Here is a 14627-nt window from a genome sequence, read left to right as displayed (position 1 = left end):
TTCTCACTCCATTGATTTGTTCTACACCTGATGTTTTGTCACATGAAAAGATAAAGATGACCGGAGGCTGACAGATTCTGCTGCTGACTCTTGGATATTTACCAGATTGCTGTTAGCTAAGTAACTGACACGGAAACCATGTACATTCCCCCTCAACAGCCGCCACCCCAATGCTGTTGTGTGCTGTGGTTTTCTTTATCTACAGGTTGTCGCCAAGAGTGCAAGCACTGGCTTACAAGCACAAAAAATAGACCAACTCACAAAAGAAAATACTCTTGAAACATGTGTAGATCAGTTGTACTTTGGATGTGTGTATGATTCTCCAAACACTAACATTCTTGGTTATCTATCAAAACCATCACTGTCAGTCAGTTGAAGTTAGCTTATCTTCAATCTGCTGAAGCTCTCCCGATCTGTCGTCAATTGTCTCAAATTGGAAACTGTCTGGAAATCAACTTTGGTCTTTTGTCTTAGTCACTGGCACACCTGATTAATTGAAACTGATGACTTCTACCTAATCAGCTGGGAATAGCCGTTTATTAGGAAACTGGAGGCATTTTCTTGTCTCGAAAGTTCAAAAAGATCTAACCCTTCACTTTTGCTTTGCTAATTTTCTCCCATTGTTGTATGTCTTGTCTCTAGGATAACATCACAGTACCGCATTGCAGCCGTCCTTACAACAGTGAGGAAGGATTGGACTTTAGAGAGACGATTCTGCTGTGTTATGGTGTAGTGTTAACTTGCATCAAATTTTTAAAAGGATAAAAAATGTCTTGAATCATGCAGATGTTATTGTTTTAGTTATGTTAACAATAATGGTGGATGGATCCATCATTTGTACCAGAATTGTTGGACCCTTGAAAAAGCTAAGAAGTGGTAATTGGATCTCGAAGCTGGATCCAAATCTCTTTTAAAAAAGCTTTTTTAAAGGTCACCAAAACATGACTAGACATGCGGTGTTATGTTAAACTGTTTCTCCGGTAAATATATGAACTCTTGTTAGTTTCTGTGCACTTTTGATTTTAATATTTTGTTTTGTCTTAAGATATCATAATGCCAATGTACAATGTGTTTTTTTTTTTTGTTTTTTTATTCCTTGTAGATTTTCCCAGGAGCCGTGTTCCAGTCATTCTTAGTCCGTTGTTGTACCCCGAAATTGAAGACATCAGTTTTGAAAGGCTTTCTGATACTTCCATCATGCCATCACCAATGGTAAACATTTTAAGACTTAAATTTTAAATCTTTAATCTGTATATACTTATAAAGTTGAGATTTTTTTTCCGCTCTGACATTGATATTAAAAGCCTACTTTTTCTATTTAAAAATTATTAAAACTTAATTGATATGAGAGTGACTACATGAAGGTTAACTAATTTGCATATTCCTTTAAAAAATGAATGTTAATTATTCATTTTTATGATTTTTTAGGAGATTGGTTTCATTTCACTTTTACGCTAAATTTTAATTACGCATAGTTTCTACATTTTGCCTGTGTAGAATATAAGATGCAAATGTTCTAGTACACAAAAATATATGGTGTAAGTGTATATGTGAACAGTCTCTACCAAACTCCTCTCTGAATATTTAATCTACAGAGTTGAAATTTTATATATTGAGTATTTGGACTTGTAGCACACTTTTGATTTGATTTTTAACCAGTAAAATAAATGCTAAGGGGGTCAAAATTGAAAACAAAAACAAAACAGCATTTATCTAGATTTGGCATAAATCGACTATCTGTTTTTATTTATTGTTTTATATGCATGCGCTAATAAAAAGTTAGAGGTTAAACATTATTTTTTACAGCTTTTGTATACCTATGGATTTAAGTCATATACTAACGGATGGCACATGAGTCATTTTTTTATTTCTTTTGAAATTACTATATATTAGGTAGAATATAATAATCAAGAGAGAATTGACTCTATAAAAATAAATATGAAATTTGCATGAATTAAAATATAATACTTAAACATTTTATCACCGGGTAACACTGGGCAGCCGCCTGCTAGTTAATAACTAAATTGTATCTTGAAATACAAACAAGTCATTAACTCTAATTCATCCTTTTTTTTCTTTCTCTTTTCCTTTCTTTCTCTTTCTTTTCCTTTTTCTTAAAAAAAAAAAATTTATGATAAAAAAATTATTTCTATCTTTTCTTTCGTTTTTGTTTTTTCTCGCCTCCTTTAATGACATTTTTTTCTGTTAACAGAATGAAGCTTCCTTGGCTGATATGGTCCTTGAGGCTGGTTGTGCCTGCACCAATACGTACGTATTCTGTTTTTTTTTTTCTTTGACTTGTGTAGGTGAAATGATAGGATAGATTTAGTAGGGAAGGAAAACCATTCTACACTACTATTCCTTTTTGAATAGTGGTGTAGATGTTGATGAAGTAGGGTGTTTTAAAGATACAAAACTTTGGTTGGCTATAGTCATGTGAAGCACGCAAGGGTACTTTTGAAATATTCAGTTGAGGCCATTTGAGACAGAAAGATAGCATACAGGTGGCCAAGTTAAGATTCTACATGGTTTTTTGGAAAAAGGAATCAACATTGAAAAGTCCCATCCACTGTGGACTGAAATTAATAAGTGTTCTATATTGTTCAAGATCATTAATGGATTCTAGTTACTCTAAAGACTGAAATGAAAGATGGTCATAATGTCCAGTTCAATTCGTCAAGTCAACATAAAGCTAGACAATCATAGAAAGAATATTCATTTTTTGTATGTAGAGGCTTTGTAGGACAGGCAGAAAATGTTAACACAACTATTGTGATCATGACTTAGCTATCTTTGAAAAGATGGAAGAATGTGTGGCATAGAGCATTGTATATATTTATGAATTAGATATTTTAAACGTGTTTACGGGAATACTCATCATATATCATGTATGTGAGAAATTTATACTCAGAGGATAAATATTTGATATTATGTATAGGCATAAATTATAAAAAAGGATATAGATCCAAAAAAGATCACATTTGTTGAATTTTCATTCTATTGAAAGCACTTTATCAAGAACATATTTTATTAACTGAGCCAATATATACTGAAAATTAATGTGGTGAGAGTATGGCATCCAAAAGACATGAATATTGCTAGAGTTTGAAGTAGTAAGGCAATGAAGAGTGTATATTTACAAGTAATTTGGTTTTGATAGCAAAACTTATGTAGTGAATTTCATGTATCTATAATCTAGGTGCATATTAAAGAGGGTGGGGAGTTAAAGTAAGATAGATGAGGAAGGAATGTTAGTGGGGATAGAGTAGTTTGCAGAATGTTGAGTGGTGGAAGGCGTTTAATGAACAAATAGTTTGAATATTTAGGTGATGAAAGGGATGCGAAATTGTAGAAATAGAGATGTGGCACAATGACGTAGCTCCCATTTTGGGGGAACTGGGGGCTTTTACATTAATGAACCTTATGCCTAACTTGTTCCGTACTTGTGTCATGAAGGTGCTTTGTGATTTTGAAAATGTTAGAATATAGCCACCAGGTATGACTCGAGCCAAGCGTGACAGTTCTTTATAATATTCAATCAAGTCAAAATGATTTGAATTCAAAAGGTCAAACCCACAGAACTTGACCTACTAAAACAAAACTCACACGTTATGTATATCTCTTTCTCTATTTTATTCCTTTTCAATGAAGAGAGAATCGAATATGATTATATCATTTTAAACAGTTGTACGTTGCATTTTGTATTTTTTTTTTTTTTTTTTTTTTAAATTGATGATTTAAAAAAAATTAACCTTAAGATCCTATTTTCTAGGATTTTATATTTTGGAAAAGCTGACACAAATGGCACAAACTTTAACAAATGTTGCATTTTTTGTTTTGGTTTTCTAGTGTTGAGGAATGTCGCAACACACTTTTACAGTTCAAAGTGAAAGAATTAACACCGTCGGCTGTCGCCAGAGTAATGGGGATGATGGCCAAAAATCCATGCGGGCAAGTTGATCAAGTATGAAAACTTTTTCTTAAAATTGATTTTAATTTGATGTAATGGTGAGGAAAAGAATTATCTAATGTACATTACTAAAATGTCGTTAACCATGCAGATTGTTGTTCAATATTACTTTTGTCTACCTAAAACCAAACAGAACTTCTTTGAATAGTTTCTTTCCAAGAACTTTGCATCTGTTAAACATATTACCATTAGGCTGAAGTAAACTTTGCCCATCCAACCTATCATTTCCAATCCTCTAATAATATTGTTCATCATTCAACTGACAAATAGCTTTTGACCTTGGTAAGTGGTAACTCATTAGTATACTTATTTTGATCAGTTCCTTTAAATGTTTTCAACTTTGTAACTGTTCTAACGTGTTGATCACTCAATTCTTTACAGAGAACTAAATGCAAAAGTTATGACGCCTAACATTGCTTCTTATAGTTATCTGTCCTGAAACTAATATCTTCATTAATGATACTATACTGAAAAGAAACATTTCTTTTCCTTCAGTTGTGTAATTCGAGCATTTTCTGAAGCATCTCTGTAAACAGTTTACTGAAGTTTATTCATTTTGCACTCATATTATGAGTAAAAATTTTTTGTTCTTCATTGCATTTATGATATTGTTATTTGGGTGGAGTTAAAAATAGTTTTTATTTATATGAATTAAACCAGTTATGCAAATGGTTTCTTTTTTCTTTAATTTCATTTTTTAGAATTCCAACTGGAATGATAAAGAAAAAGATAAACCTGGTGTGACAACGTGGAATGTGGATATTTTTGTTCAAATTGTCCAAGAATTGGTAAGTAGTTTTTTTGGTGTGTTGTCTGAAGATATTTTGCCTCAAACTTCAAAATGAAATTATTTTTTCATTAATTTTTTTTGTCAATACCTCAGTAATTTAATGTAAATAAATTATTTTAGAATTAAACAAACTTCAAAGTATCATTGTTTTTCTCCTATTTCTATAACTGCTTTTACTTTTATTGTTTACTTGTTCTATTTTTAAAAAAATATATTGTAATAAAATTTGGTGTTTTAGAAATGGTTAATTTAGGTTATTCAAGTTACTATTCTCATCTTGGTTGTTATTTTTGCAACATTTTGCCTGATATAACCTGACTTTTTCCAGATGCATTTTTTTTTATTTTTTTATAAACTTTCTGGGTGAACTCGCAAACTGGGATTGCTTGCCTCTAAATTCTATCAAAGTTCTTAATTTTGAAAACGTACACCTGACCAAAATATTGTGAATAAAAAAAAACTAAAGATAATATTAATATACTATTTGTTCTATATAATCTGTATATAGAATAATCTTTGAAAACTTTTCAAATTAAAAGAAAAAACTTTTTCTTTTTTTTTTTTTTTTATTCCCAGAATTCTCTATATTAAAAAACAAATGAAAAATCTGATGTATGCACCCATAACAAAACAAATTTATCATATACCAAAAAATCACCTAAATTGATCAAGTAGTTTTATTTTTATAAAGTTATTTTTAACTATTAATGGGAATAAATTTAATAAGTATGAATTCTCGAGCTATTTCCTTTGAAATTTTTTTCAAAATGGCAGGCAAGATACTCATAAAATTTGATTTTCTTTAGTAAAATAAAACTTCTTACTCAATAAATTGAATTTGGAAGTATATTTTTGTTTCATGTTCATCATACAGATTTTTCTTAAATTTTTATTTTTTAATATTGATAAGATTTTGGAGAACTGAAAAATCTTATGCTATATTGTGATGAGATTCTAAAGACATGAAGTTTATCTCCTAACTTGTAAGTTTGACTGCTTGTGTGAAAATCCAGTACATTTCTAATTGTTTACTTTTTAATTGTTTCAAAGGTAAAAGAAATCAAAATCCAGCAGATAAGTAAATTTCTAAATTTACAGGACATTTTGTAACATTCGTGATGTAAAATGTATTAGAAAAACAAACTCATTTTCCCCCCTTTTTAGGTTCCCAGTTTACAATGGAATGATGTGATTGCAGAACTGGATCATAAAAGTTTTCTGATAAACAACAAGAAAGGCTTGAGATTACTTATTCAAGGCTTTATTAAAGCGCTTAATGAAACTTTTCCTGTGAAACATATTTATAAACCATGGAAAAATACAGAAGGACAGGTAAGAATGTTTTTCTCATTTTATTTTCTATTTACTGTGCATCACTTAAAAAGAAAAGTTTTTATAAACACTTCAACATAAGAAACCCTGCAGTTACTAAAACATGACATACTATTTTGCTCAAAATAATTGGAGTGATTGCATAATGATTTTTTAGCCAATGAAGTAGAAAAAATAAATACTTGTTCACCATTAACAAACATTAAAGGCAGACCTCTTTTGTGTATGCTAGTGCTTTTTTCTCTTTCCTACTTAATAAGTTTTTTCTTTTGTTTCTACATAATTTTTATTGCAGTGTTTCAAAAATAAAACTTGCATATACCTATGCAAGTTGTATCTCTCTGACACTATTGGTGTCATGAATGCATGCAGAGAGGTGCATATTGCAGTGAGGGGGGGGTGACTGGACGGGATAGAGGAAGAGAGGGCAGAGGAGGTGTTGATGTCTGATTGGGACAAAACAAATGTCTATGGGATTTTGTCAGAAAGAGAAAAAACAAATAATTGTTTTTATCAGTCTCGTTATATATCTGTTAACATGAAAGGTTGTTTTTAAAACCTGAGAGGTATGAAGAGATCCAGAGACCCTTAGCTGATTAAGGCTGACAACTTAGAATGAGGTCAAAAGTAGGGGTCGCCGCCAGGCAGTGTTCGACCTGGAATGACTAATCACTCCTAATTTGATAATAAGTAAAAACTTCAGTGCAGTTTGAGGTTTGGTTGAGATAAGCTCTAAGAGGAAGAAACAAAGGGTGTTTGTAACCACTTTGTGAAGGAGAGGTGGGGAAAAAGGGGTTGGATTTTTAGAAAAAGGAATTCTAAAAAGTAGAGTTGTAGCCAGCAAACTGAACGGCTGGGCTGGTCAAGCGCTTCCGATTTGGGAGCCCTCAGGGCCTGATGTTATGATGTTAACTAGCCTCTGTTAATGGGAAATCTGTGACTTTACTGGTCTGGTCTTACATCGTTTCACTGCTATAGTCAGTCACCTCAATTTAGACTAGCTGTTATGAAGTAATGAAATTAATAAATAGTTTGTTATTGTTATAAACCGGAGTTCTGTTTGTTTGTGGTGAGGACTCTTCACCTTGCAGCAAGCCGCAAGGACCAGCGGAGTGATTAATATACCCGGAGACTACCTGCACAGGATAGGAGACGATTTGATCTAGAGGCAAAGCGCCCCACTATGAAAACAGTGGGTGAAGACGATCAACAGGCCAACTTGTGACGGGACAATGTATGATCGAAAGAACACCTGTCATATTGGGTGGAATCCGACGTGGTTAAGGACACCCGGTGTGTTATAGTGCGGTATAGTTATATCTCAACATCTTGACTTTTTTCCATCCTTGTACTTCTGGTGCAGATTCGAAAATCTCATTATCTCTTCTACCAATATGAATGTCAAAAATTGTCCATAATCAATTTTCTGAAAAAAAAAAAAAAAAAGTCCCTGTTTTTATGAAGACAAGATTGATAACGAAAAAAGAAAAATGCATAAAATTAGCAGTCAAAAATTGCAAATAAATATTATCTGCAAACCTGTAAATATAATTTTATTTTCATTTCATTTGTTTTTAATTTTTTTTTTTTTTCCAGTTGTCTTTCATCTCTCATGCCTTAAAGAACCCAGATGTCTTTTGCCTTGCTGACTATCCTTATGAACCCGTCATAACAGATGTTTTAAAAGCAGCTCCAGATGAAGATAACAGAGAAATCTTAACCTGGTAAATTTTTTCTCATCTATATATCTATAAAAGTGAACGTGTCTGTGTATCTGTGTGTACATTTCCCTACGCAATAACTCTGTCAATTTTAAGTCTACAGACTCAAAATTTGATATACAGGGTACTGAGAGTTGGGAAAATCTATGTGATTGGTTTTCGGCCAGAAATTTGGCCGTTAAGAGGTCAAAGTTCAATGATTTGATCTTTGAGAACTCTACCAAACTCCTCCGACAATTTTGGGTCTAAACACGTGAAATTTTAGATATAGGTTCCTTGGACATGGACCTAACTTAATAACTTGCTTTGATCCCAAAACAATACATGTTAAGGGGTCATAATAGGGGTCAAAGTTTAAAAAATTGATCGCTTTTATTTTTGCTCAACATACACCTCCAAAAACCTGGACAACGCCGGGGTGAAATGCTAGTGTTAAAAAAAACAAATAAAAACAGCCACCATGCAAACCTCAATTGCATCAATTCCGAAATATTTTGTAAAAATTTAGAATGGTTGATGGATTCTTTGACTTCAGGAGATTATTTGAATAGTGGCTTATCACATAGTCAGTTGGAGTCTTGTTGGTTGATGACATGTAATAGTAGTATTAAGCATCGCAGGGATGTTGCTTTCTTTTTTATTTTGTTTCAACAGTTGTATAATTTATTAATGATAGCAGACAATCATTTGTGGCGTAACAATTCGTTCATAGTTTTTCTTGTACAGGATACATGTAGGTAGCATGAACGCTGTCCTAAACATATCCACATGTCCTCACAGTTCATATTGATGTTTGATTGTACATGATTGATCTTCATATGCAGCCAATCTCATATTTAGAATCAGCAGGTTATATATCCTCTCGTTTTCCAGGTAGAAACTAAATAAAATCCAAGGTTATCAGAAATATATCCCTATATTTACAAATAGATCTAAAGACAGGAATACAACAAGATGTACAGGTGTACATGTGAATCAAATTACCCAACAACATCATCCTAAAGAACCCAATGCCATAAATTTTATCTCGCAAACTAAAAAGAAAACCTTTTTCTTCCCAACTCATATTAATGTTAATAAAATTGAAAACTATAAAATTGGATAAGGCATTGATCATTTATTCTATTCTGGATATGAAAGAGATTTTGCTGGATTCCAAGTTGTGTAGGATCTGAGGAAATGAATAACCAAAACTTAGCAAAAAGATTTCTTCAGCAACAAATTTAAATACAGATATGAAGATAAACATCCATGCATATATCTGCAAGAAATAAGTTAAGATGAAGCAGTAATACATCCAATAAATTGTTGACAATATAATCTGATGTAGGAGAGGAGACAGGGATGTAGGAAGTCATGAAGAGAAAAAAGTCATCCTATCTCAACCCCCTCTTGGCCACATATTCATTCTTGCTGCACAAGGAGCCACCAAGGTGTGCGACTTGTTAAGTGTCTTTTTAAATTTTTTTACCTCCTCTGTCCATGCAGCAAAAATACTCTTATACTGGCCTTCCTTGAACAGAGGAATTTACACGGATTACCACTATAAATAGCGCTAGTAATTCCAACACCGGTGAGAGAGATGCGACTGCATTTCAACTGCTTGCAGTGGCCAGCAGATATATACGCTTTCCTATCTTTGTACATTATTGTTAATACACTTGTTCCTTAACCGAACATCAACTTGATTGTTCTTATTTTCACTGTTGTTCCACGACACAACAGATTTGTGACAAGGAATCGAAACGACCATCACTGCAGAGAATACTCAAAAGTGATTGAAATAAAGATTCATAAAATCTTTACGGCAGAGCAGCGAATTACTACAATAGTAATTTGCTACCAAAATCTACAGTGAAAAACGCGAATGTCAATTATTTAAGAATCGAACACACTTACCAAATGTTTTAGAAAAACAAAAAGGCTTAATTTTTTCTCCACCCGAAGCCATTTTTCCTACAGTAAGAATTTTCTTCTGCAAAGTCAAATCCCCAAAACCAACTAGCAAATATCGTGTAAGCTTATCATTATTTCGATAACATCTGGGATTAAAAAAAAAAAGCACTCTTAACTTTGTCGAGAGAAAAAGAGACAGACCGTGAAAAATTATTCGCGTACGTCATTTGTGCTTAGCAAACCCGTAAAGAATCAAGTCATTTTTTTGCAAAAGGCAAAGAAGGTAAAAAAAAAAACCCCAAAAAAAACCAAGTTTCGCATACGAATTCGTTGAATATTTAAAGCGACGGATTTTATTTTTGCTACGTAAAAATGCGTGCAAATAAAAAAAAAAATGTTAAATGTTATTTCGCTGGATTGTTTCTAGTAAGACTAGAAATATAGCGTTCAACAAAAGGACTGCAAACAAAAGACTTGGCAAAGAAAACTTGGTTGATTTTTACTAAAGAATATTTCTTTAATACAAACGTACATTGTAAACTGAATTCTTATGATGGATGCAAAATTCAAAGATTCACTGTTGGAATTGTTTCAATCCAGGCAGAGCAAAATTTCGCGTTGCAAAAGCAGCAAATTCAACAAGTAGAAAGAGAAGAGGGATTTAAACAAGCATTTGAAGAAAAAATGCTTCAACAACGGTAACGCTTTAAGGAAATATTGATGAAAACATAGGAGAAACAAAGAAAAATTCTGGAGGCGACACAGTTAACTAAAGCGGACGATAATCATAACGCATTTTCTCGAATGGCTGTGTGGGCCGCTATTGAAAATCCAGAAGACTGTCACTTTCGTCCAGTACTATAGACGATATGAGGATATTTTTATATCAGATTTTGCTAACTGGTCAGACACGAAAAAAGTTAGGTATTTGCTAAGGAAATTGGGAACAGCCGAGCATACAAAGTTCGTGAATTTTACTCTCCTAAAAAGACCAGGAAGTTGAGCTTCCAAGAAAGTTACGTTACTTTCAGGACTGTTTTCTGCAAAAACGTCTCTTTTCCATAGGCGATATAAATGTATGAATATTGCTAGAAGAGGGGAAGATGACTACACTACTTATGCAAGTATAGTGAACAAGCATTGCGACGATTTTAAACTGGAGGAATTATCAGCAGATAATTTTAAATGTTTAATATTTGTGCAAGGGCTGGTCTTAAATAAAGACGCTGAAATCAGGCGTCATGTTTTAAATAAACTCTAAAACGAACCTAATTTAAAACTACAAAACTTAGCGGAAGACTGAATAGTTTATTGCGTTGAAATAAGACAGTCGTAACATAGAGGAAAGCGGAGTGTCACATGTTAAAGATCCATCAAAAGAAAAATTCGACTTCAAAAATTAAGCAGAGAAAGAAAAAGTGAAAAGATCCACCTGGACCATGTTGGAGGTGTGGAAATAAACATTGGTACAATGAGTGTCCCTACAAATTCAAACAATGTGACAACTGCCACCAGAAAGGGCATAAAGCATCGCATTGTCGAAAAAAATCTAGTAAAAAGGCATCCATTAAACTTACAAAAATTGAACCTAAGGAACAAAATATCCGGAAAAATGTACAGGTGAAAATGTTTAAAAAGAAAGCAAGGCTACAGCTTGATAGTGGGTCTGACATTTCCATTATTAATGTACAGACATGGAAGAGGCTTGGGAGACCCACTATGATTAAATCACATAAAACGGCGAGAAGCGTCAGTGGCGAAAAAATTACCTTCGAAGGAGAATTATTGACGAATATTTTTTTTCCAGAACAGGGCCGAAAAAGCAAGAATTTTTGTCATGCGAAAATCAAACAACCTCTTTGGAACTGATCTGTTCTAAAAGTTTAAACTATGGGATCTGCCTTTAAAGCTCATTTTGCCAAAAGGTTGAAGATTCGAATGTGGAGGCAGAAAAACTTAAGAAAGAGTTAAAAGAATTGCCCAGACGTATTTTCAGGCGGTTTGGGAAGATGTACAAAAGTGGTAGCAAAATTTGACGTAAAAGTAAATGAACAGCCAGTGTTCGGAAAGAAAAGAAATGTTCCATACGCCGCTAAAGAACAGATAGACGGTGAATTAGAAAAACTCGAAAACATGGGTGTCCTTGGAAAAATTGATCACAGTGAGTGGGCTGCACCAACGTTTTACATCAAAAAGAAGAGTAAGGAGATTCGGATTTGCGCCGATTTCGCGACGGGCTTAAACAGGGCATTACAAGATCACCATTATCCTCTTCCGAGCCCTGAACAGATATTTGTGAAACTGAGTGGAGGGAAATATTTTTCTAAAATTGACCTCAGTGACGTGTACTTACAAGTTCCAGTTGATGAGGAGTGTTTAAAGCTGCTATGTATTAATACCCATAAGGGATTGTACAAGTTTAACAGACTTCCTTTTGGGGTCAAAGTTGCCCCTGCGATTTTTCAGCAAATTATGGACAATATGTTAAATGGGTTGGATTTCGCAGTAGGGTACCTGGACGATGTGTTAATGAAAAGCGCTAGCAAAAAACAACACAAAGCTCATGTAAACCAAGTATTGAAAAGGATCCAGGATTATGGATTTAAAGTAAAATAGGAAAAAATGTACATTTTTCATGAAGAAAATAGAATACTTGGGGCAAATCATCAATAAACATGGAAGAAGGCCAGATCCAGATAGATCGAGTGCAGTAAAGAATATGCCTGCTCCAGAAAATATTGCATCTTTACAAAGTTTCTTAGGTTTGGCAAATTACTACAATGTATTTGTGCCAAATATGCATAAACTAAGGTCGCCTTTAAATGAACTGTTAAGGAAAGACCAAAAATGGGTCTGGACGCAAGAGTGAAGAAGCATTTCGGGAAATTAAAGAGACTTTAATGTCTGACTTGTTTCTGGCACATTATAATCCCAAGCATGAAATTATGGTTGCAAGCGATGCCAGCTCCTATGGCATAGGAGCATGCATTTTACACAAATTCTTGGCCTTCGGGACAAGATCAAAGTGTAGTATCTGTTCCGGCAGATGCTGCACTTAAGATAATTTGTACCAGTCAATGGAGGGGAAACCCTCTATACTGGGACAATTATTATTTTTGGTAACCAGAGTGACCCCTTTTAGGGGAGCTGGTTTTTACCTCACATTAAAAACGGCCTTGTGCCTAATTTGCTCAGTGGGGGAGCAAATAAATACCATCTGTTCTTCAGATGCTGCACTTCCATTTCTTGTTCTCTTTCGGCGGAGGAGAAATCCTTCACGACTGAGACAATTTTTATTTTTGTACCTTTTCTCCACGTTAAAAAACGACCCTGGTGTCTAACTCTGTCCCGTGGGGAGGCATAGTAAATAGGTACACAAATGGATGATGGAAAAGTGAAACCCATAGCACATTCATCTCGATTACTTTTGCCAGCCGAAAAGAACTACTCACAAATTGAAAAAGAGGCACTAAGCATTATATTCGCAGTAAAGAAATTTCCTGCATGGTAGGTGTAGAAATGTAAGCCATTTTGAGCTTCAGATGGTTCGCTGTTACACACAAGTCCTGGTAGGTGACTTGTTTGTAGTAGACAGTTCCTCAGAACAAAATATTCTTACCGTGTCGAAACCCGGGAAAGAACATGTGAAATTGCACCAGAAAAGGTTTAATATTTATGAAGCAATTCTGGTTTCTGATTGGTTGGTAGCAGCACGTGAATTTATTTGATTCGTCAGTTCTTAGCAGCATCGTTTATAAATAGAATCGTCCGACTGTGTGGGATCATACCCCATTACTCTCCCAAAATATTCCAACAGTAGGCAATTTCTGTTACAGACCACAAACCATTATTGACGATTTTCAGATTGAAAAATGGACTACCACAACATACGGCGAATAGACTCCACAGATGGGGTACCATACTTCTGAATTACAAATTTCAAATGGAGTATGTACCATCTAAAAAATTTGGTCATGCAGACGGATTATCGAGGTTAATACCTAAGTAGACAGAATCATTGGAGGATATGGTAATAGCAGCCATTCAAGCTGAAGTAAAAAAAAATGTTATGTGACACAATAAGAGAACTTCCAGTAACGCTTGATGAGATTAAGAGTAAGGCAGAGATTGACAAATTTATTATACGCACGAAAGAAAGGATGAACAATAACGAACTGGATGAAGAAATTTATTCAGTTTGCGATAATGTCCTGTCATATAGCGACAGGGTCCTAATTCCTGCGACATTACATAAAAGAATGCTCAAGGAATTCCATGTAGGACATCCAGGTATATCGAGAATGAAAAGCCTTATACGCTCTTTTGTTTATTGGCCAAACATGGATAAGGATATAGAAGGAAAAATCAGGGAGTGTAGGGGATGTACATTAGCTATGAAAGCTCCTCCGACTCAATTCGGATTGTGGGCAAAACCGGACCGACCTTGGTCTAGGATTCATTTAGATTTTGCAGGACCGCTAGATGGGTTCTACTATCTCATTGTTGTAGACAGCCTATCTAAATGGCCGAAAGTATTAAAATGTAAGAATCCCACATCTGAGGTAACTATCAACTTCCTGCATGAACTATTCGCAAGGTTTGAAGTAGTAGACGGCATTGTTACAGACAATGGTACGCAATTTACGTCTACCGAATTTAAACATTTTTGCGAGGATCATCTAATCGAGCATATTACCATTCCGCCAAACCACCCAAGAAGTAATGGACAAGCAGAGAAATTCATTGACGCATTCAAGAGAGCTCTGAAAAAAGCTAGTGGATCGCCGACGGATAAGTCAATTCAACAGTTTTTACAAGTCTACAGAGTCACTTCGAATGCAAACATCGAAATGTCAAAGACACCTGCTGAGGTTATGTTCGGATGCAAGGTTAGATCGATTTTTCACAAGTTGTTACC

The 14627-nt window shown here is 34.2% G+C and overlaps 1 protein-coding gene across 4 annotated transcripts in view; it reads left to right on the top strand.

Moving 5' to 3' along the window:
* LOC145258285 (CCR4-NOT transcription complex subunit 1-like) overlaps positions 1–14627 on the top strand; it is a 267943-nt gene that overhangs the window by 71398 nt on the left and 181918 nt on the right. For all 4 annotated transcript variants that reach the window (XM_080116291.1, XM_080116293.1, XM_080116294.1 and 1 more), the window contains 6 exons: positions 1103–1212; positions 2213–2268; positions 3850–3964; positions 4672–4758; positions 5925–6092; positions 7689–7816. In XM_080116291.1, coding sequence (XP_079972417.1) covers positions 1103–1212; positions 2213–2268; positions 3850–3964; positions 4672–4758; positions 5925–6092; positions 7689–7816 — 664 coding nt within the window. The remainder of the gene's footprint in view (positions 1–1102; positions 1213–2212; positions 2269–3849; positions 3965–4671; positions 4759–5924; positions 6093–7688; positions 7817–14627) is intronic.

Source organism: Euprymna scolopes, chromosome 33 (genome assembly GCF_053919585.1).
Source record: "Euprymna scolopes isolate OS-2025 chromosome 33, ASM5391958v1, whole genome shotgun sequence".
NCBI classification, from domain to species: Eukaryota; Metazoa; Mollusca; class Cephalopoda; order Sepiida; family Sepiolidae; genus Euprymna; species Euprymna scolopes.
The sequence above is the reverse complement of the archived record's forward strand: the minus strand, read 5'-3'. Positions and strand labels throughout refer to the sequence as shown.